The 24,699-nt window shown below is 44.0% G+C and overlaps 1 protein-coding gene across 1 annotated transcript in view; it reads left to right on the forward strand.

The window, feature by feature from the left end:
- Nucleotides 1-24,699, forward strand: part of RAB3GAP1 (RAB3 GTPase activating protein catalytic subunit 1) — an 87,420-nt gene that overhangs the window by 24,835 nt on the left and 37,886 nt on the right. The window contains exons 6-14 of the mRNA XM_068131591.2: nt 1,468-1,587; nt 5,327-5,492; nt 6,697-6,796; nt 9,444-9,525; nt 9,683-9,751; nt 9,988-10,061; nt 10,730-10,822; nt 14,696-14,868; nt 22,437-22,523. Coding sequence (XP_067987692.2) covers nt 1,468-1,587; nt 5,327-5,492; nt 6,697-6,796; nt 9,444-9,525; nt 9,683-9,751; nt 9,988-10,061; nt 10,730-10,822; nt 14,696-14,868; nt 22,437-22,523 — 964 coding nt within the window. The remainder of the gene's footprint in view (nt 1-1,467; nt 1,588-5,326; nt 5,493-6,696; nt 6,797-9,443; nt 9,526-9,682; nt 9,752-9,987; nt 10,062-10,729; nt 10,823-14,695; nt 14,869-22,436; nt 22,524-24,699) is intronic.

Consider the following 24,699-nt stretch of genomic DNA (forward strand, 5'->3'; position numbering starts at 1 on the left):
TGATCCCTGAGGTTCCCCACTACTTGCATCCTCCCAGCCAGACATCTTCCCACTCTCAACCACTCTTTGCTTCCAATCACTAAGCCAGTTTCCAATTCATTTTTATACTCTACCAGCCATTCCACAAGCCCTCACCTAACCTTCTATGTGGTATCTTATAAAACATACAGATAAAGAAGCACTTACCATTTATCATTAATTATAATCAATGTGGTGTTATGTTTTTATTTCTCACAAAAAAATTACTTGGGGCCAGATCAGAGTTTTCTTCTTGAAGTTTTGATAATCAATTTTGTGTTACCAGAGTCGTGGATGAGGAATCGAGAGATCGTGATGGCTTGCATTTTAAAATTTGGTTAAAAGAGTGCACTTTGATGTCAATTGGTTAACTATACAAGCAGCTAACATCACACCTGTGTTTCACACCATCACACCATACAATGTAATGGCCCCTAAGTCAGCGCTCCAAAAGTAGATTCTGCCGTTTTATGCCTCCGCCCCCGAAGGTGGCCTGAGGCATTATTTTTCGGGTTGTCCGTCCGTAGGTCCGTCAATCCGTCAATCTGTAAATGCTAACCCTCGTTTTTCTCAGCAATCACATGTCCAATTGAGACGAAACTTTCAGGGTAGGAGTGACACCCATGCAGAATGTTTTTATGATAATTGTGACTTCATAGTTCACGTGATATGGCAGCCATATTGGATTAAAAACAAATAATAAAAAAATTATTTCTCGGAAACCGCCGAATGGAAAAATTTGAAACTTGGCACATTGTCAAGTACTCCCAATGGGGAACAAAAGCATGATAATGATGAATTAAACTTGTTTATTTTTAGGACAGTGAACGAGGGCATCTACCCGTTGTGGGACTATGCGGAGGCATATTGGTGACACAGTCGCATTGTTCTAGTTTATTTTCGTTTTAAACACTGGAATTTTTAAAGGCAGGAAATGATGTCATGGTTTTTCCTGGAAATGATCTTCCTGGAAACTGCCTGGGACTTGTGCCCATAATATCACTGGTGCATACTATTTTGTTAGTTGATCTTGAAAAATTGCCTTGGCCTCATTGTTTGCCCTCCTTAAAACATTATTTGCAGAGTTTTCAGTAAATGGCTGGAAAAGGTTTCCCCCATTGTTTAAAAAAAAAAGTTGAACATAGTTAAGTGATTTTGCTATTTTACAGTTTCTCTTTTGCTTTCATGGTGCTTGACTTGAGTAGTGTAGGCATGCTGGGATTGGGGCCGTATTAGACATGATGGCATGGATCTCTCCATGATGAGATGAAATAGAGTCGTCAAAGAGATGTTACGTTGCAGAACCTGAATTATTATGTTTGGCTTGGGCTACCATGAGGTCATGTTGCTATTATCTTGTTCCCCATGGGCTTCTCAATGTTTATGATCATTAAGTATAGCCATGATGTGACTGACTCTTTGGCGGTATCAACTTTTGTTTCCGAACAGGTTTGGGCTCCGAAACTTTGTGGTAATAGTACCAGCAGCACCAGCCGAGGCTGTGATCACTGAGTCGAAGTGTAACCTCCTCCTGAGTTCCATCAGCATTGCCCTCGGCAACACTGGCTGGTAATGATGTAAAAAAAAATCTCTGGTTTGTTGTCACCACCATATTTACTGTCAACATTTTGTTAATTGATTAGTACATGACTATATAGCTGTCATACTTTATACTTGGATTGCTTTTACTCCAGGAAGAGTACCAACAACGTCTTCTGGCAAACAATAAATATAGGCCGTTCTAATTGGTCATTATTATCTTGAACACTCCCATATATGCCTCAGCCTCAAAATTACATATTTATCATATCCAGTGTCATTTTGAGATGGTGAAATGCAAAAAAAAGCCTAATTATGTTGATGAGTGTAGAGCTGGAAAACCCTGGCTTTTTCTCCACCCTTTTGAGAACATCCATATTCCAAATTGAAGGCACCACCAACTAGTATAGCTGCCCAGTAGGCCTGAGCCTTGCATTTTTGGGAAATCTTTTAATTGGTGTGCTGTGTCCTATAAACAACCGAGCCATCAATGGGGTTCCACATTGTAAAAGCGTTATCTTCAGTTTGAGGAGGAAAAAGGGGAGGAAATAAAGGGCAACTGACTGCTGCTTACTTGTTGTGCAAATTGAGGATTCCCCCAGGTTTTTATCAGCTTTTCCACACAATATTTGTCATTGCAGTATTTATTTATATGCTTTGCGCTCACAGTGCCAGGGATGTATGCAAAATGGATGCCCTCTATTTATGAGTATTCTCACTCGAAAAAGCCCTTTATTATTCTGCATTAAACAGTGGAAATGTTAAACAGGGAAACAAACCACTCTCCTCCCCAACATCCGCTTCCCTCCTATGCCCCTACCCTCTCCCACCCCAACCTCCCCCCTAGCATTCGGTAGTTGGTGATGCAAGATTTGTGTTATTGGTGGGTCTAATAGAAAAGTATAACAACCCTCGTTGTTTGAATTTTAGCAGAGTCCACTCGTACTTCTATTCTCAGCTTCATAAAACCACGTCCTTCTTGGAGAACGCTCAGAATGGCCTTGTTCTCACTCCACTGTTCAACCTGAGAAACAGCCTCAACTAACTGTAACCTCCGACTTCTTCTTCAGAGTACACTTTTAGCCGATGGTCAGAGCATTTGATTGTGATGGGCGATTGAAATGCATGAAATAAGTTTAGGCCTGCAGTTTTTCATGTTTAATGGGTTTCACTGATGTTGTTTGTGATCCTTCTAAGTCCTAAACATTATGCCCATATTATACTGTAGGTGAGATTGTGTCAGTCGCCCTTTAATTTTATGCTGGTGTAACTTATACTGCATTTAGTGATTCCTTAGATTATTCTCAAAATAATACGATGATAGCATTTGTAACATAGTAGTTGTATTCTGTTTTGTTTGTTATAATGTCTGCATTCAAGCTGCGGACATTAACGATTCCACCATGTCTGTAGACATGAGTTGTGTTACGTGGTCCTCCCGGTAACTACCTGGTCTTGGTGACCCCCAGACCGTGGGAGGGACCCCGCCAGAAAGATATATGATTTATACGCTTTCGTAACGCAATCAATATGAAAGACACAACAATTCAAGTCAATAAGAAACCCCCACACCAAGGATCTGGATTAATGGATAATATATTCCCAATCAATCAACCACACTCAACAATCAATCAACAATATTACTCAGATGGCCATCTCATATATTTCCCCCCTTTCCCCACTCACGACCCCTCAATGGTCACTGTCCCTCACAATGTCTCTGGGCCCCTCCAGACCAAGGTGAAGGTCGACTTCTCCACACACGGGCGGTTGAACGAACCCCTGGCTGACGTGTTCCAAACGTGCACGTCGCGTACCGGGAACAGCTGCTGCAGCACACACCTCCCTGCAAAGCAACGCGGGCAAAGCAAAGCGCGGCTTGCAAAGCGCGCGAGGCCCAAGGTGCGACCCGTACGCGTCCTTGTAGACGTGGAGGCGAACTGTGCCGGACGCTTGGTTCCGTGCACGAACCCACGGCAACTTGACGTGTAATCGGTAATTACCCCGCGCAGGTAACTCCTTTCGCCAGACGGGCTTTCAAACGCAGTGTCCCCCACGCTGCTCAATATCGACACCACTCGCGTCGGAGCTGGGCGAGGAAGAGGAAGATCGCCGCTTCTCCCGGACCTCGTGTCTTTTTCTTCTTCCGGTTCACTATCCTGTTTCCGGTCTCCTGTTATCCGGAGCCTCTCTAACCCTTTAACCACAACAACCTTTAATAGAATAAACATTAATAAGCAATGACATGAATAGTAACTCCTCCAAATCCGGGATCCGTAACAGTTGGTCATTGGATGCTGTCGTCCTGGCCAAGTTCACTGCCTGCAGATGTTAAAGGAATCAAGCTTAATTGTAAGAATAGTGTTAGTACATAGAAGACAATTTAGGTCATTCATTATTTTCATGGTATGTGCATAAAACGCAAACATTACGGGCGAATTGCCCGTTTCTTTATATTTGTAAAGACTAGCGGGCACTTCCGTCCATTTCTAGGCCCACCGCTTCATTTCCTTGCGAACATCTTGCCATTGTAAAATAAGGATTCTTAAAACAACATATTATTACGTTACACATAGAAATACTTATGCACAATTCTTCTTCTCTTGGTACTCAAAGCCAGGCTCATGGACTGTACCCGGTCACGGGGTTTATCGGTTTATAAAAACTCGAGCCCCAGTTCATGCTGGAGTATGTGCACTGGGGTAAGGCTAAAGTACGTTCTCGTCTGCTGGCCTTGGATGGCCACTTAATGCCAGTATTGGGGTTGGAACCAAAGTTATAACCAGGTTTGGAACCTCTTCGTATGCCAATAACTGTTATAAAATGTCAATTTTGGAATTTTGGCGACATCCACAATTGCTCCATTATATTAAGATTTCTCCTTGCTGTGTAAAAGGATGATTTTTTGGTATTTTTCGGCCTACCAGTGAATTATTAGTGTAAGCACTACTTCTAATCCCTGAAGTATGTGTATAAATTTTGGTCGAATTATCTTTGAAAATAACAGTTTTCGTTTTTTGTATACACAGTCAAGGCTCGTGGAAGACATAGATCACTGAACGGATCAGGACACAGGACAGAAGGAATAGTAGAGAGTGGGGGTAGGAGGTGACACCCGCAGTGGAGTTGAAGGACAAAATAGAGGGTGACTTGGACAAACAATGCATGTGGGAAGGACAGTTGTTTTGGTGACACTAATATTTTAACTCGAGTTCTAGATAAGATTAGAATTACCAATGAACCATCGTTTGAATTCATTTAACATGCTTTGAAGAATGAAAGTACAAAGAAAAGTACAGGGACGTTGAAACAAAATTGCAGGTCCCAACAAGGTGTTTACGCTGCCACTTTAACATAGATACTGCTATTTAAAAATATGTCAAAAATCTGGTGAATGAAGGTGCAAACATACAGGTAGACACAAGGCTATTGGAGAACACGATGAAGGACAAGAAAGCCATAAGTAATATCGGTATGTAGTCATATTGGACAACAGGTTCAATATGGGTTCTTAGTTCAGTATTCCTCCCATTAATCAGCTTTTGTACAACATCTTTCACTGATTGTGTTCATCATGATTGTGCATGGTGGATATCAAATACATACTTCAAAAAAGAAATTAATAGGGTCTGTAAAGCAAAAATCTCCCACTCCATGATATCCCAACACCAGTGCACATAATATTCCTAGGAATAAGCACATTTCTTTACATAAAATGAATGTCTGTGTGTGTGTGCGCATACACACCTGGCTGTACTTGTGCATGCAGCCAGGTGCCAGTATTTGTCCAGGTGCAGCAGAAGTGGCGACGCATGTACGTGGGGCAGTGTGAGGGTCCAGGCGTACGCACCGATTTTGAGATGGTTCACCTGCGCAAGGCACCCGCCCATTATGGTCATTTATCAGGCCTGCTGGATGTCTTCAAGTCCAAGATAGTAAGGGAATTGTGGATGAGCGGTTTATTGTAGGGGAGGAAGAAGGTAGAGTGTAAGACCACTGGCCATAGAGCATCAAGCATTAAAGTTCATGGGCAATACGTAGTATTGTCTTAGTGAATCATATATGGATGACCGGATTTGACATATCTGAATTGAACTAAATGGGATTATGCCACTCAACTGTCTCCACACATAATAAAATGGAAATAACCAACAAACACAGATAAATGTCCAGGAATAATGTCAGGTGCCTGTTTGCCATTCCCTTTTTAGCATATAGATCATGGTTTTGAGATCCCTGGTTCATATTTCATGTACTGTACGCCTGGTGTTTTCTTAATGGTTAAGGTGGCTGGCTTAAGATCTTAGGGTCTTGAGTTTCAGCCTCTGTTGTGTCGTTAAAACACAACAGGTGGGTTGACTCAGCCTGCCATGCTTTTGAGGTCGGCAATATGAGTTTAGTGGAACCGGTTTAGTGGAAACGGGGCACTACATCAATAGCACAGCCGCGCTCTTAGCAATGATGCAACCAGCAGCCACATGTTGCATATGAAATGATGATCTCATGCACAGTACTGTGTTGATTTGTCTGTTGTATCCCTATGCGCTTGTAAAAATGAAAATATTGTGATATTGTGATTGTGAAAATATTGTGAAAATATTGTGATGAAAATATTGTGTATTGTAAAATATTGTGATATTGTGATTGTGTGACAAAAATATTGTGAAAAATTTGTGATGAAAATATTGTGTATTGTAAAATATTGTGATATTGTGATTGTGTGACAAAAATATTGTGAAAATATTGTGATGAAAATATTGTGTATTGTAAAATATTGTGATATTGTGATTGTGTGACAAAAATATTGTGAAAAATTTGTGATCAATGACACGTCACCGTTTATCCTATCTTAACATTTCATTGACTACATCACTAGCCCGTAATTTGTATCACCAAAAATTCATTTCAAAGAAACATACATTTAATTGGTCAGCTTAGTTCAGTATAGCACGTGTTCCTTTATTGTTTTTGTTAAAAGTTGCTTTTCTCAATGTTTATGTTATTTTCACAATTTGTATTCCCAGATATTGCAGTGCTCACATTGCTTGTGACCTGTATGCACAATATTTTAGGAGTGAGAGTCACAATTCCAGATCGCATTGTAAAACAGGATTGGGTTTGTGCCTGTTTGTGACACAGGCGTGCCCCTTATCATCGGTGCCACCCGTGAACGTGTGTGTGCGCTTTACATACGTGCTCCAAGACTGCCAGCAGTACCAGTGGCCACAACTACCACCAGGTGATAAATCTTCCTCATGGATGGGTCTAACTCTTTCCTTTTGAGCTACATTGTTGCCCAATATATATTTTTTAGAAATCTGTGCCTAGTGACCCAAAAGAGCAACTAACTGCCGATGAGTATCTGGATTTCACCCAAATATCATACACCTGACGCAGTAGGGTCTTTTCCCAAAAAGATAAGCTCTGCAGACTGGTTGTTTTATCCAAAATTCATTATTCAAATTGATGGCCCCACAAACTGAATGTATGGCCGTTTTACGAGACAATAAATCAAATGGCCTAGTTATGTTGCAGTGACTCCTAAATTGTATGGGTCAAAACGCGCAAGTTTCCTTCAGTTTTAGAAAAAGCAAATGCACGTGTTGTCTTGCAAGGATTGTTATAATAATAATAATTATTATTATTATTATTATTTCCTTCATAATGATGACGATTAATTGTTATAATTTTTATTATTTAAATAATATCCTCCATTTTTATATGGTAAAAATTTTACTAGACTACCAATATGTATAATCATAAATCGGCATGGTTGTGCATGACTGTTTCTGTTTATTATCAGGTTAGTTGGGAAATGGAAAGATTTTGATTCATGTTGTAAGGACACAACATTCAGGAAAAGAAATGGAAGTACAGTCGGACCCCGCTATTCGCGGTTCTGTTATTCGTGGGTGCCGCATATTTGCGGTTGATGAAATGCGACCTGTTTCTCTATTCGCGGAAAAGTGTCCTGTGAATTCATGGGTTTTTTTTTCTATTCGTGGCCGTGTCTCACGAATTTGCGGTTTTTCTCGGATGCAAAAAAAGATTTTCACGATCCGCTGGCATGACATTTATAAAACCCATCTTTCACCAGCCATGCACAAAGCAGCTGGACATACGCAAAAAACATCTTCTACGAGCCGCGAGCATGACCTGCTTCTGCAATCACTGCCGTGTGCTTCGCGTTTTCATGGCTTTTGCGGGATATCCCGCCATTCACACTGAGCAGCTTCATGTGATATCCCGCCACCGTTCACAGGTAAACAATGCTTCATGGGATATTCCACAAGCTGCATAACACGTCATCCCTGCGAGTTATTGTACAGAATGAAAACACTCCACAGTATCTATTAGTGCAATTAGCTGCCTCACTATTTCCAGGACTTTCATCGACATTCGCTGATTATCGTCGACATTCATGGGATTGCCTTACCATTTGCGGATTTTGCCTCACCATTTGTGGTTTGTTCTTCGATATTCGTGGATTTTCACGATTCAGGAACCAATCCCCCCTTTTCCATCAAAACAATGCCCTGCCATTCGCGGTTTCACAATTTGCGGCATTTTCCAGGAACGTATCCCCCGTTGAATAGCGTGGTGCGACTGTAATTGCTGGTGATGGCCATGAAAAGATAGAACAGCAAGTCCGTCCCATACTACAACTGCTGCAAAGTGCATTGTGCAAGCAAATTGGGAGGATTGAAGAATATTGCTGTTATTGAATGAAATTGAGAATTAGAAAGCTATTTTTGACTTCTGTGCTGCAGAATATTTGAATATAAGTCAGACATTATGAAGAACCATTGTAATTGTGGAAATCATAAATTGAGGCACTGAAAACTCAACTTCAAAAGAAGAAGTTAAGGGATGAAGCAATATGAGTTTCTCAAGTTGTGGCATTTGCCAGCTATAAAATCTACTGACTTGTCGCTCATGATAAGAAATATTTCTGTGCAATAAATTTCAGCAGGCATTGCTTTGTTGCTGGAATGAACTCTCTGCTCAAAAACTATCCTGAAAAAGAAAGAAAGATTCTTCAATTTGCCAAATAATTATAGCTGAGCCCTTCAAATATCAGCCACAGCATAATGCAATGGAGATGCTTTGCAGTGGCAGGGACTGGGAGACTTGTGAGGATAGAGGGTACATTGAATGGATTCAAATACAGCCAAATCCTTGAGGAGGACCTGCTTCGGAGTGTAAAAGACCTTGTACTGCGGCAAAGATTTACGTTCCAACAGGACAATGACCCCAAACATACAGCCAAAGCAATACTGGAATGGCTTCAGACCAATGACATGCAAGTCCTTGAGTGACCCAGCCAAAACCCAGACTTGAATCCCACTGAGAATCTGTGGAAAGACTTGAAGATTGCTGTTCACCAACGCTCCCCATCCAACTTGACAGAGCTTGAGCAAATCTGGAAGGAAAAATGGGAGAAACTCTCCCAAATGCAGATGTGCAAAGCTGATACAGACATATCCAAAAATACTCAAAGCTATGTGATATGGCATTCACTGCCAAAGGCACTTCTACGAAGTATTGATTGACTCAGGGGGTTGAATACTTATGTGAATGAAATATTTCTGTATTTCATTTATAATTATTCAGTAAAAAAATTCTAAAAAAAAAAATTCCACTTTGACATAATAGTGACAAAAAGACAAAAAATGTGTAGATCAGTGACAAAAAATCTAAATTTAATTTTAATCAATTTTAACACAATTTAATCCATTTTAAATTCAGGCTGTAACACAGCAAAATGTGAAAAAGGTCAAGGGGTTGGTATACTTTCTGAAGGCACTGTACTGTATTGTGCAACTGTTTTAATTGTTAAAGGGATCATTGTATGTCTGGTTTGTGCTTTTTCCCTCTTATGGTAGATATCGACGCCTGTGGTGTGGGTGAAGTTGGGGGCCTGGAGATTGGCAAGTTACCTTTTGGTGCCTGTGCGGACCCTGTGAGGTCAGATCAGATAAAGTTTTGGTCACATTGCATCATATATCTAATCTCAGCCAGCATATGTTCCTATGACATTGGTTATTTTGCTCTTGTTGGTTCTGATTAAAGTGAGCATCTCAATTACTGTACTGTCTGTTCATGTTGCATGTTTTTGTTGCAGTGAACTTCATCTTGCTGCCACCTGGCCACACCTGACTGAGGACATCATTGTTGACAATGATGTGTACTCGTATGTACCCATCTCTGCATTATACAAGTCCTGCAAACGATGACACTTAGCTTCACCACAGATTTTGATTATGCATACCTCAATGTCAAAGTACTTCCGATATTGTTTTAAGAGCTGCGGCAGTAAATAACTCTTGCAATGCCATAATTTCCAATTTTGTTTACAGTGAGTAACAGAGGCTGGTAACAGAGGCTGCTTTATTTTGTTCTCACCTTGTCATTCTTTTAATTTTCCAGGGACTTGGACCCCCTTCAAGCACCGCAATGGTCTGTGAGGGTGCGCATGGCAGACAATCCACAGTGCCTGTTATGTAAGAATACCCATGAGACAGTGGTCCTGTTAGTTTAACTGTACAGTGGTGAAAGTAGTTTTACATATCTAAATCTTAACCCTTGGATGGGGGAAAACACTGATGAAAGAGGAAATCGAGGAGAGCTTGTATGGAGAGACTAATTGCAGCACCAACGGTGTACTCTTTCATTTGGTGTTTCTGGTGTAAGCCTGCTGCCTTTTTAAATTTGGAACTTGATTTATCAAAAGCCCAAATGACAGCAGATGATCCAGCAAGTCTTAAAGGGCAGGTGACACATTTCTGTTTAATTACAACCATTACAATCATACAGTATTGTGTAAGAGAAGGGGTATTGATTTTCGTGGAAGAGCTTTTGATTATTAGATAAGTTATTTTTCTTGCATTTCTGGTTTCACTTGTTATTCACACTTACACACGTCCATTCTCTGTTTTGACTTCATGTCCGCTCATCTGTTCCTTCAAATGTATTCCAAGTGGATTACATCCTTAACCTGACTCGATCTGTACTGCCTGCCATCTTACTCGAAGCACAGCAGGATAATAGGCAATGCATGGGTCTACAGTTTCATTATAGCTTGCAAAGGTACAAGGAGTGATAATGTAAGTGTATATGACTGTATATTGAGCACTTTCAATGGTTGCCCTTTGCACTCTTTTCCTTCCAGGTGATTTTCTGCATGAATTCCATGGCTTGTGCCACAGGAAGGAGTCAACAGACCAGCTTTTAGGAAAGTCCTTATTTGAGCAGGCCAGTGGAGGTAAGGTTCAGAGCCTTAAACATCTGGTTCCTAGCTCTCATGCACATACATTACATGGCCAAAAGTATGTGGACACCCGAACATCACAAACGTATGTGTCGAACATCTCATTGCAAAATCATGGACATTAATATGGAGTTGGTCCCCCCCCCCTTTGCTGCTATAACAGCCTCCACTCTTCTGGGAAGGCTTTCCACTAGATGTTGGAACCTTGCTTCAGGGATTTGCTTCCCTTCAGCCACAAGAGCATTAATGAGATCGGGCACTGATGTTGGGCGATTAGGCCTGGCTCGCAGTCGGCGTTCCAATTCATCCTAAAGGTGTTCAATGGGGTTGAGGTCAGGGTATGGTGCAGGCCAGTCAAGTTCTTCCACTCCAATCTCGACAAACCATTTCTGTATGGACTTCGCTTTGTGCACGGGGGCATTGTCATGCTGAACCAGGAAAGGGCCTTCCCCAAACTGTTGCCACAAAGTTGGAAGCAAACAATCATCTAGAATGTCATTGTGTGCTGTCGCATTAAGACTTCCCTTCACTGGAACTCAGGGGTCTAGCCCGAACCATGAAAAACAGCCCAGACCATTATTCCTCCTCCACCAAACTTTACAGTTGGCACTATGCATTCGGGCAGGTAGCGTTCTTCTGGCTTCTGCCAAACTCAGATTCGTCCATCGGACTGCCAGATGGTGAAGCGTGATTCATCACTCCAGAGAACGCGTTACCACTGCTCCAGAGTTCAATGGCGGCAAGCTTTACACCACTCCAGCCGACGCTTGGCATTGCGCATGGTGATCTTAGGCTTGTGTGCGGCTGCTCGACTATGGAAACCCATTTCATGAAGGTCCCGATGACGTTGTGCTGACGTTGCTTCCAGAGGCAGTTTGAAACTCGTCAGTGAGTGTTGCAACCGAGGACACGATTTTTATGCGCTTCAGCACTCGGCGGCCCCCGTTCTGTGAGCTTGTGTGGCCTACTACTTCGCGGCTGAGCTGTTGTTGCTCCTAGACGTTTCCACTTCACAATAACAGCACTTACAGTTGACCGGGGCAGCTCTAGCAGGGCAGAAATTTGACGAACTGACTTGTTGGAAAGGTGGCATCCTATGACGGTGCCACGTTGAAAGTCACTGAGGTCTTCATTACGGCCCATTCTACTGCCAATGTTTGTCTATGGAGATTGCATGGCTGTGTGCTTGATTATATACAGTATACCTGTCAGCAATGAGTGTGGCTGAAACAGCCGAATCCACTAATTAGAATGGGTGTCCGCATACTTTTGACCATGTAGTGTATGTCTGTACAAATGTCAGGCGCTTAGCCCTTTTGATGCCACCCTCATCCCTCTTTATCCGCCACCAGTGCTCAGCTTAAAATACTGTTTCTGAAACGTATGACCTCATCAACATGGGCCTCAACAAAACACTCAGCAAAACTATCTCGTTTCTATCTTCCTCGTTACTTTTTGGCCCCACCCTCTGGGGCCATGGGGGTCAAAAGGTCAAATGTCAAAAAATACAATTAAGGACACATTTTTAAAGTGAAACTTTGGCTATGCAATCAACATTGGAGGACGCATGAAATATGTAACGAGTTTTGGATTTTATCCCTGGTTCATGTACCAGTGGGTGGAGACCTGGGGTTGCGGGTTAAAATGAAAGATTTCTTTTAACTCAAAATTTTATATTTTGGAACTTTTTGTCATTTCTGGTAGAACATTTTCAACTTTGCTTTAGTTTGGAAGTGTGGGTTTTGCTCAAGTTTTTTTGTTGTTTTACTGGCGTTGTTTCACTTGTGCTAAAGGCAATAGCTTACCGTGACCTTTTGCCTTTGCAGTGATCTTACAAAGCCATGTAATGTTTTTTTTACTTTTTCTCACTTAATCTTGGTGGATTAGTTGGATGAGGCATTTGGTGGTTTCTGAATATTCTTTAAACATAGGTTGCAATCTTTGCCAAATCCTTTCTATGCCACTCTGGTGGTAAATGTTTTTTTTCATTCACCCTCACACTTTAACAGCTGAATCTTCACTTGCACTCATATGGGAATCAGTTTCAGGTTCGGCCCACAGCTAGAATAATTTTGGGGAGGTATGATCAACTGCACAACTGCACTCGGCGGCCCCGTTCTGTGAGCTTGTGTGGCCTACTACTTCGCGGCTGAGCTGTTGTTGCTCCTAGACGTTTCCACTTCACAATAACAGCACTTACAGTTGACCGGGGCAGCTCTAGCAGGGCAGAAATTTGACGAACTGACTTGTTGGAAAGGTGGCATCCTATGACGGTGCCACGTTGAAAGTCACTGAGGTCTTCATTACGGCCCATTCTACTGCCAATGTTTGTCTATGGAGATTGCATGGCTGTGTGCTTGATTATATACAGTATACCTGTCAGCAATGGGTGTGGCTGAAACAGCCAAATCCACTAATTAGAATGGGTGTCCGCATACTTTTGACCATGTAGTGTATGTCTGTACAAATGTCAGGCCCTTAGCCCTTTTGATGCCACCCTCATCCCTCTTTATCCGCCACCAGTGCTCAGCTTAAAATACTGTTTCTGAAACGTATGACCTCATCAACATGGGCCTCAACAAAACACTCAGCAAAACTATCTCGTTTCTATCTTCCTCGTTACTTTTTGGCCCCACCCTCTGGGGCCATGGGGGTCAAAAGGTCAAATGTCAAAAAACATGGATCATCAATCAGATCATCAATGTGATCAGATCTGTGATCATCTGTGATCAGATCATCTGTGATCATCTGTGATGTGATCTGTGATCATCAATCAGATCAAATCAGATCATCAATGTCAAAAAACATGGATCATCAATCAGATCATCAATCAGACCACAACAGATCATCAATCTGTTGATCAAGGTATCAACAGATTGATACATGATCAATCTGTTGATACAGTGCCCTTGTAGCTTCGTGCATGGATTTGGGATTTGTTTTGGATGCTGCCGATAACCTGCGTACTCTTCATCGAAAGACGCAATGGAACGCTTACAGATGGGTCCCCAGCTTAATGTCCATGCAAGAGACCACAATTTATGCCATGCCCTGCCTGCAAAGCACCAATCCGACAGTTTATAGTACACATAGTGAATCCATGCAAGAGGCAATAGCGAATCAAAACCAGAGGAGACAGCTCAAAGCTAAATCACTGTCTCTGAACCATCCTGTCATAACAGCTGTTGCAATATGTGGCACAAGAAAGGGCTGCATTAAAGCAATTTTTTTATGTAAATGTAATAATCCTTATGTCGTGGCCATATTGCCATCTTTTTTATTTTTTGTATACATAGTCGAGGTTCGTGGAAGAGCAAGTTCTAGTACACTGAAACTTGTTAATTATTATCACCACATGGCATAATAAACCTTCTTGGGTCTGCTCTGTCTTAATAAGATACCTTCATGCGTCTGCTCTGCCTTGTTATTATTCCCTCCAGACTTTCAGGTCTGTTGCCACCGTAACCTTGTGCTCTCTCCCATTTCTCTCTCTAAGCTTTACGGTACCTCCTGAGACCATGTTCTGCTTTCACCTGGGAACTCCTCTCTTTGTGTTGTTGTGCATTAATGCATTTTCTAGATTCTACATGTTTCCCCTTCACCCCACTTTGCGCCTTTGACTCTCCATGCTCTGTTGCTCTGCCATTTCATGAACCAAAATTCTTGTATAAAAGCAATCCTATCTATTAAGAACTGAAAGTAACAATTGGCTCATTTTGGCTACATCATGCATATTTGAGTGTGTCATGCGGCTGCTGTGACACCAGCTGCGTATTCGTTTAAGTTCATTATTCGTGTTTTGTTTTGATTGTGTTCTGCCTGATGCCCATCTTGCTCTATTTTCTTTTGCACGTCTAACTCTTTCAGAGGTTGGGGACATTGGGCAAGTTTTGCAGCGTCTGACAGAGCCCATCCCTTTGCATTTGCCTTTGCTGCCCACTGTCTCCAGTATGGTGCACGAAGCGAGGCAGCGCATCCCACGGAAACACCGAAGTGACGGTGTACCTGTCACACCAGTTGTGCTTTCCTCCATTTTCAAGGTATGATTTGGACAAGAGTTGATGGATGAATGAATGAATGAATGGTTGTTTGGTTGGTTGGATGGATATCATCCTTTGCATGCTAACAAGACATAAATTTCTGGATTCATAGTTAAAGTGAAGAATTGAAGTTTCTACAACTCAGAGATACTTAGTCTGATAAATATTAGTATTCTTTTATCTTGCGAGAGGCATTCAGAATGTACTTCAAACGAGATATTCGCAATAGTTTAAGACACGCAAACTTTTTTATCCTGTATTTCAATAAACATTTTTATTTATTTAAACATCTCGCATTTTTTGGCCTCTCTTCCACGTTAAATAAAAATTCGTTGTATTGCTTCATTTAAAAAAACCATTATATCGTGGCATTAAGAGCAAATACAACTTCATTGAAATTTGCTATTTTCGAGGGTGGCATCATATCTGGTCCACAATTTGCCATGCTCTTAAATATTATTGGATGTCTTGTCATCCTATATCATTCATTCATCACATTTTATATCTGCCTGAATGTTTTACAAGGTTAATTATCAGAAAGGATGCGTTCTGATACCTAGGCAGGTAGAGTGGCAGACCGCAGAGAATTTAATCCCAAATACATCCCAGGCTGGTTCAAATCCAGGTCATTGGAGAAACCTTTGTGGTCATCTTCAGATTCCGGAGGGTGTAGTTGGTAGCTTCAGAGTTCCTACTCCAGAGCGTGATAAGTGGTTATTTTTATTATTACATTTAAGTATTTGCTATCATCATTTTGTATTGGGCTAGCGGCTAGGGTGCCAGCTTAGGATCCTGGGTTCGAATCCCGGTCGATCGCTGAATTAACGCCAGGGGGGTTGACTCAGCCTGTCATCCTTCCGAGGTCGGCAAATTGAGTACCAGTTCACTGGTAATTCCCTGCTTGTCGTAAAAGGCGACAAAAAGGGTTGGCGGCAGGAAGGGCATCCGGCCGTAAAACATTGCTTCAAAAAGGGGACCAAAAAAAAACAAACAACAACAACCACGGTCCCCGAAAAAGGCCAACCCCCGCTTTGCGGGGAAAAATGGCCTCTAAATGTGGTTATTTTTTTATTTTGTATAAAATTTGGAACAAACTTTTGTTTTTGGAACAAAAACTTTTTTAAATTTTTGGCACAAACTCCCCCACTCCCTTCAATCCCACTCCTCCCTGCAGGTCTTTAAAACAGCTGTTCACCACCATCTCTTATCTTTCCCCATCCAAAACCTTGATCTTTTCTACCCCCGCTAATTTCACCCCAAATCCTCTTTTTTGAAATACCAACTTATTTCCTGGAAGTCCTTGGTGTACACATTCCCGATGTCCCTCACAAATGTTGTGTTTATGTGCTTCCCCTTCTCTCCCCATCTTGTCTCCCGCTCCCCTTTTTATATACTTTGGTTCTTTGTCTGTTTGATTTGTTTGTGTGATAAATGTTAGCTCTTTCACGAGCCTCGATTATGTATACAAAAAAAAAAAAAAAAAAAAAATGTGATGTATTAGAAATTGCTTAAGTTGCAATAGTTTTAGTAGCAGATTGGCAGGTAATTGTATTGTTTTTATTGCATGCTTTCTGCATGCTTTCTAAGGCCCACTCATTTTAGCAGCAAGTGGAAAGGTACTTTTTTTTTTACAAGTCTTTTTTATCTTGGCATTGGATTATTTGGTGGTTACTGGAGGGAAAGAAAGGTCGTTAAAAGATGGTTGTAAAACGAGTCAATGCAGAGCAATTAATTTGGGGAACAAGGAGAAGAGAGGAAGAGTATAAACTGTGTTAAATGTTTGATGTGGTCCGTACTGGGGATAGAGGAGACTGAGGGTATTCTTTGCTGTAGGAAATGGTACCCATGAGGATTGTTATAGATTGGTTGAATGAATGGATGGCTGCTTTGCAGGAGGAAACGGAGGACAAACTTTGCAGGAGAACAAATTTGTCGGTGAAAGTTTGTTACGTTTGTGGAAGGGTCTACAGAGTAGATTGACAGTGGTGAGGGTGTAGTGAGTAAGGGGGCAGTGGTGAGGGTGCAGTGAGAGCAGGCAGTGGTGAGGGTGTCACAAGTGAGGGTGAAATGAGAGCAGGCAGTGGTGAGGATGTAGCAAGTGAGGCAGTGCTGAGGATGCAGTGATGAGGGTTTAGTGAGAGCAGGTAGCGCTGAGGGTGCAGTGGTGAGGATGTAGTGAGTGAGGGTGCATTGAGAGCAGGCAGTGCTGAAGTTGCAGTGATGAGGGCTTAGTGAGAGCAGGTTGTGCTGCTGAGGGTGCAGTGGTGAGGGTGTAATGAGTGAGGATGCATTGAGAGCAGGCAGTGCTGAGGTTGCAGTGATGAGGGCTTAGTGAGAGCAGGTTGTGCTGCTGAGGGTGCAGTGGTGAGGGTGTCGTGAGTGAGGGTGCATTGAGAGCAGGGAGTGCTGAAGATGCATTGATAGCAGGGGTGTGGATGGAGGGAGTGCACTCAGGGGTGATGGATGCACACTCATTGTACTCAGGGGTTTGAGAGCATTGGGGAATGTATTGTTCATTTGATGCAAGTGACATTTTCATTGTACTTTCTTTCATCGTGTTATCATTGTGTACGTGAGAGTTCTTCATACAATTACTTGTTTTGTTCAATACAATAATTGCATTGGTGTGGTTTTACCAGGGTTTATTAGAACACTCAAAATAACAAATCTTTCTGCCGTGTTCCTGCTCCAGACTTTGAGGTGCACCGTAACAGGGGTACGGGGTAAGGGGTACGGGGGGGGGGGAGGGGGGGGGGAGTAACACATAACACTATCTAATCTTATTCATTCACATGGGAACACGGGACAGACACAGTTGTATCTAATCTTATTCATTCACATGGGAACACGTGACAAAGCCGAACCCTCTTGACCGTTGCGTTTCCCTGTCTTTTACCAACCGCACTTCCACCAGTGGCCCATATCTGTTGAAGACAGAGGTCAGAACTTCTTCCTCTGTTTTGAAGTTCAGTCCCCCTACAAATAACTTGGTACTTTTGTCGCCATCCCGAGCTGGTGTGGTGTTATTTTCCCTGCTGGGCTCTTTACCAACCCTCGGGTTACCATAAACTTGACCCCCGGCCAAATCATTCCCGATAACCACAGATACTCCCTCTACAGGAAGCGTGGCTTGTAAACCGACGGTGACCGGTCCTGACACCAAATCGGATTCCAAATGGATGACATGAAGTGGGGCACTAACACAGCCACCGATCCCTTGTAACCGAACACTATCACCAGTTGCTGTACTCTTTGACAATGGCAAAATGCCTTCAAGCATTAAGGATTGATGGGCTCCTGTGTCCCTCAATACCCTAACAGGTCTTGGGTTAGTCAAGTCTCCCTCTAGTGAGACAAACCCCTCATAAATAAATGGTTGGTAACTCTTCTGTGGGCGATTTCTTACGTTTGCCATCGCATTCGGAGTTGTACTAGTCGGACTCCACTCTGGGTTTTCCCTTTTCATGAGGTAACAACGGGACATCAAGTGTCCAGGTTTCTTGCAAAAAGCGCAAGTAGGCCCGGAGGAAAAACTCGTGGTCTGCCTCGGGCCCCCCAGAAAATAAGTTTGTCTTGGGCCCGTAGCCCCCTGATTTCGAACCGTTGGGGTATCAGAGTTGTCCCCATAATCATCTCGATGCCGCCGCCATGTATTGTCGTTCTCCGCACCGGGTGTTCCATCACTCCCCTGCTGAAGTCTAGGCGAAGAGTTAGGTTTGTGGACCCCTATCCGGTGTGTTAAGGCATAATCATCTGCCATGGTGGCTGCGTCCCACAACTTTGGTACCTTCTTTTCCTGCAGGTACACTTTGATGTCCTCGTGGACACACTGTTGAAATTCCTCCACCAGGATCAAGTCACGCAATGCTTCGAAGTCTTTCCCGACTCATTTTGACTCACACCACCGATCAAACATGTTTTCTTTCACTCTGGCAAACTCCACATAGGTCTCACTCTCCCTCTTCCTGGCATTCCTGAATTTTTGCCGGTAAGCTTCAGGAACCAACTCATAGGCTTTGAGAATGTGCTTCTTCAATACCTCATAATCTGCACATTGGTCCATTGGTAGCGCCGAATAAATATCTTGAGCTTTACCCACCAGCACACTTTGCACAAGTATGGTCCAGGACTCCTCCGGCCAGTTTAACTGTCGAGCCACTTTCTCAAAGTGTGGAAAAAATTTAGCGACTTCCTTTTCACTGAATGGTGGAACCAGCCTCACATGTCTGCCCACATCCCAGGTGTTCTGGCTAGGTGTCGACCCAGTCAGCAAGGGTGGTACCTCTCCCCGTTCTCTCATTAACTCCAGCTCCTTGAATTTAATTTCTTGCTGAAGCGCCATGTCACGTTCCTTTAATTCCCTTTCGGCTTTTCTCTCCTCTGCTTTTCTCCCTTCTAACCTTTCCTGGAGTTCTCGTTCCACTCTCCTTTCCTCTGCTTGATTCTCTTCTCTCCTCTCTTCTGCTTTCCTTTCCTCTGTTTTCATCCTTTCTAACCTTTCCTGGAGTTCTCGTTCCACTCTCCTTTCCTCTTCTGATCTTTCCTTTTCTGCTTTCCTTTCTTCTTCTGCTCTTTCCTTTTCTGCTTTCCTTTCTTCTTCTTTGATCCGTTCCTGGCTCCGTAATTGCAACTCCAGTTTCCGGAGCTCAACGTCTTCTGGTTCTTCGGGTAGCCACTCCCAGGCTAACTCGTCCCATGTTCCTAATCCCACCATATATTGTATCACCGCGGTCTGAAACTCTGCCTTCCTCAAATTAGTTCGGACCTCCAAGTTAAAATGTTTGGCCAATTTCAAGAGGTCCGATTTTAGTAACGTTCGGAACTGTGCCTCACTCGGGGTTACCGCAAAGTTCTGTGCCACAAACGCCATGGTGACTATCGTTAACACCTGTTAACCTTCACCCAAGACTTTACCACAATTTCCCAAAAATTTACCAATTAATAATTAATTAATAAATTTTAATTAATAAAAATATTATTTTATTATTTTATACAATTTTATATCCCGGAATTCATTTGGACGAGCCCCCATTGGACGATCTGCCTACAACCCTCTTATGGTTAAACTGCCAAAATCAAGACTCTCTGCTCACCTTCACTCCTTCATTCCTCTTTTCTCCCGCCTCTGGAACAAACTCCCTCACTCTCTTCAATCCCACTCCACCCTCCAGGTCTTTAAAACAGCTGTTCACCACCATCTCTTTTCTTCCCCCATCCAAAACCTTGATCTTTTCTACCCCCGCTAATTTCACCCCAATTCCCCTTTTTGAAATACCAACTTCTGTCCTGGAAGTCCTTGGTGTCCTTGTGTTTTATACTTCGCCCACCCCCCCACCCCCCCTTCCCACGCCTCCTCCTCCCAAGACCTCTCCCTCCCACACATCTCCCTGCTCTCAAATGTTGTGTGCTCTCAAGTGTTTGTGTGCTTCCCCTTCTCTTGTCTTCCGCTCCCTCTTTTCATATATTTTGTTTGTCTGGTTGATTTGTTTGTGAAGTAAATGTCAGCTCTTTCACGAGCCTCGATTCAGTATACAAAAAAAAAAAAAAAAAAAAAAGGACAGACACGGCTCTATCTAATCTTATTCATTCACATGGGAACACAGGACAGACACGGCTCTATCTAATCTTATTCATTCACATGGGAACACAGGACAGACACGGCTCTATCTAATCTTATTCATTCACATGGGAACACAGGACAGACATGGCTCTATCTAATCTTATTCATTCACATGGGAACACAGGACAGACATGGCTCTATCTAAAATTGTTCATTCACATGGGAACACAGGGCAGACACGAATGAATGAATGAATGAATGATCGTTTTAAGGCCATTTTCCCTGCTAGAGCGGCCGATAGCCTTGCGGGCCCCATGACAATCATGGTTCCCTGTTTGAGGCAATGTTTTTATGGCTGGATGCCCTTCCTGACGCCAACCCTTGGTCACGCTCTTACGATGCGCAGGGATACGGTGTACCTATTCTAAACCGGGGTGCACACCGGGATCATTCATCCCAGCAAGCTGGTACTCAATTTGCCGACCTCGGAAGGATGACAGGCTGAGTGAACCCCCCTGGCGTTAATTCAGCGATTGACCGGGATTCGAACCCAGGATTCTAGGATCCCAAGCCGATAAGCGATAAGCCAACACAGGACAGACACGGTTCTATCTAATCTTATTCATTCACATAGGAACACAGGACAGACACAGCTCTATCTAAAATTGTTCATTCACATGGGAACACAGGACAGACACGGCTCTATCTAATCTTATTCATTCACGTGGGAACACAGGACAGACACGGTTCTATCTAATCTTATTCATTCACATGGGAACACGGGACAGACACGGCTCTATCTAATCTTATTCATTCACATGGGAACACAGGACAGACACGGTTCTATCTAATCTTATTCATTCACATGGGAACACGGGACAGACACGGCTCTATCTAATCTTATTCATTCACATGGGAACACAGGACAGACACGGCTCTATCTAATCTTATTCATTCAAATGGAAACACGGGACAGACACGGCTCTATCTAATCTTATTCATTCAAATGGAAACACGGGACAGACACGGCTCTATCTAATCTTATTCATTCACATGGGAACACAGGACAGACACGGTTCTATCTAATCTTATTCATTCAAATGGAAACACCGGACAGACACGGCACAAGGTTAATGAGACGGATTAGAGGATGTAAGCTGAGCCGTGAGGTCCATTTTTTTTTATTGCCTGAAATAACACGAACAAGAAACCCGGGGTGTGCTCAGTTACTAAGTTAGCTAGCGCTTGCGAAGCCAGCCGTTCCTTAACCAGCCGACTTTCTTGAGGCCCGAGCCTAGATCTACTGTAATCTCTATACCCCAGAGAGGATAATAGCATGACCCCTCCTGCCGCTCCTGTACGGAGTGGGTGCACTTGTTGCCCGATACAAGTCCCAGCTGTCCTTCAGACTCCTAATTGATGTTGAACTAAACCATGAAGATCCTCGGAGATTAATTGTATAATACCTTTAACAGCAAGGATGAGATAGTTGAGTGGACAGAGGAGGCGAAATTATATATTTTGCGTCTCACGTTGTGACCACAGTGCGGTCATTCTTGGTTTTTTTTTTTAATGCAGACTCATCAATACAAGTGCAAACAAACAACTAGATATGTGACAGAGCTCAAGTGGTTTGAATGTTTGAGGATCATGATTTGTATCAACATCAATTCCTTTTGAATTAGCTTCCTTTGGTTACTGCATATCATCATCAGTCGTAAGCTTCAGATCTTGAAGTTGAGTTTGTACAGCCAATACCCCTGCATTCACCACAACCCGTTGAACACGCTAGACCATGTATTCTAGACGTACATTTTAATGTGGACCAGTTTCTTTTTGCAGTTGCAGTAAATTATGCAGGATAGTATTTTGTTGCTGCTGGTATATCCGTGTAGATGAGAAAATACTGACGCTTCTTCACTCCCCAACTCCAGCTTGCCAAAGAGTTTATATCCGATTTCACTTTCAATATCATCATGATTCATTCCTTAAAATTTGTGTTTTCCAGTTTATGTTCTCGGATGCAAATGGGATGATGGAGACAAATCCAGGGATAAACGAAGCTGCAGCATCTTGCCAGGATCAGGAAGCATGGGTAAGCTTGACTGTTCATGAATAGTGACTGATATATTGGAAAGATTGTTTGCAGGAAACCTTGGTAATTTTATGTTCTGCCTTTAGCTATTGGTTGAACTGACGGAATGGCCAGAGTTACGCACACTCACCTCCAAGCTGTCTAGCCTGGGTTTGAATCCCGACCCAACTAGAAACTAACATCGTGGTGTTTCACAGGCAGGGTGATTCATCAATGTGTGTGCCACCCCTCGAATGGACGTTAAACGAGCCTCCCATCTGCCAGCATTAGTTGGTGGACATTAAAGGTCCCGTGGTGTCTTTTGTGAAGAGTCGGCGAGCCATCGCCGGCACCTCAGCCAAATTCCAAATTCCTGCTCAAACCAGCAGAGGCTATTGCATCCGAGGCACAGTCGTGCCCTCAGCCAATGATGCAAGGCTGCAGCCTTGTGCTGCACTCAATCAACTTGCAGGGTGTTGTGAAGTTTGCTCCTTCATTTTAATGCGAGTCAGCATGTGGTTTTGTTTTCTTAACCATTTTGCTCTTTTGCTCTCCTTCACTGGAACCAATGATCAAGCATGCAATATCAGTGGGGGATTGAAAGACTTTCCAAAAGTTTTTAATCATCCGATTCCCCTCATACCAGGAACAGAAAAGGAATCTGTTAAGCAAAAACAGTAGTTCTGCATTTGTTTGGATAGCTATGTTTTTCTTTGTTGGATTGCTCATTCTGCCTTAATTGATAAAAATTATCTTCCTTTATTTTTCACTCGCAAAGCTAAAGCCAGGCAATGCAGTCGCTTTATGAAAGGAATATTAAGCAGGGGGGGGGGGGGGTGTTGTGTGAAAGAATGTGGGGAGAGAGAGGAAAGAGAGGAGGTAGAGGGAGGTGAGGGCAGGGGAATATAGGGATTAGGGGGAGAGAGGAGAAGAGGGGAAAAGTAGCAGGGAGGGAGGAGTTCTGGGTAAGGCCTAAACAGAGAGCATTTAGGCATTACACTGAAGGAGCTGGGGCTCCCACGTCGATCGGAAGAATGGACGCGACAAAAAGCTGGAATTCATCCGAGTTGCTTTAATCAAACCAAACACTCAGGCACTCTGAAAAGCCCGTTTATCGGGCAGCAATATATATAAATATTATCCCGGAGCGTTTGCCCAGGAAAGGCGAGAGGGGGCGTGGCCCAGCGTCCTGGCTGCGGCCTGGCAAGTTGAGGGCGAGCCTGCCCGGGCATGCCCGGGCGTCCCGACCGAGGCCTGGCAAGTTGAGCGCGGGCCTGCCCGGGCGTCCTGGACGAGCCCGGCATGGTGATCGCTCCGCGTCCTTGATAGGTGCAAGGCGATTGTGAAAACCCAGCGGTAGCCGCTACACACGTCCCCCCAGAATCGACTTGCACCGGCAGGGTCAATTTGAGGGGGGTCCTGATGACCCGGCCGAAGCGACCCCTGGCGGGTCGTGGGAGGGGGTCCGGTGTGGTGGTGGGCGGTCGAGTGGGGGGCACCGTGGACGGGGGGCGGCCTCGCCGCGGCGGAAGGGCCACCCGTGGTGGGTGGTCGACGTCCACGTGCGCCGGCTTGAGGCGGTCCACCGCAATCCGGTCCGACCTGCCGCCGATGTCGATGACGAACGACTTGTCGTCCCGTCGCAGCACCCGGAAGGGCCCGTCGTACGGCGGCCGGAGTGGCCCCCGATGTGCGTCGTGACGCACAAAAACATACTCCGCTGTGCGAAGTGCTGGGGGGACGTAGGACTGGGGGTCACCGTGGTGGGATGTTGGCACGGGGGCAAACCGTCGAGCGGCCTCCTGGAGGTCCGAGCGCTGGTGAGCTGCGGACCAGGGACTGGTAGCGTCGGGCACGAATTCGCCCGGGACGCGTAGCGCCTGGCCATAGACAAGCTCGGCGGTGGATGCCTGGAGGTCCTCCTTGGGGGCCGTGCGGAGGCCCAAAAGGACCCACGGCAGCCGGTCGGCCCAACCGCCGTCTTGAAGGCCGGCCATGAGCGCGGCCTTCATGGAGCGGTGGAATCGCTCGCACAACCCGTTTGCTTGGGGGTGGTAGGCCGTAGTACTGTGGAGCTTGACCCCCAGGTTGCTGGCGACCGCGCCCCACAGCTCGGAGTTGAACTGTGGTCCGCGGTCTGACGAGATGTCCGCCGGTGCGCCGAAGCGGGCGACCCAGGTGGCGATGAAAGCCTGCG

This window comes from Myxine glutinosa, chromosome 1 (assembly GCF_964187855.1).
Source record: "Myxine glutinosa chromosome 1, kmMyxGlut1.1, whole genome shotgun sequence".
Classification (NCBI taxonomy): Eukaryota; Metazoa; Chordata; class Myxini; order Myxiniformes; family Myxinidae; genus Myxine; species Myxine glutinosa.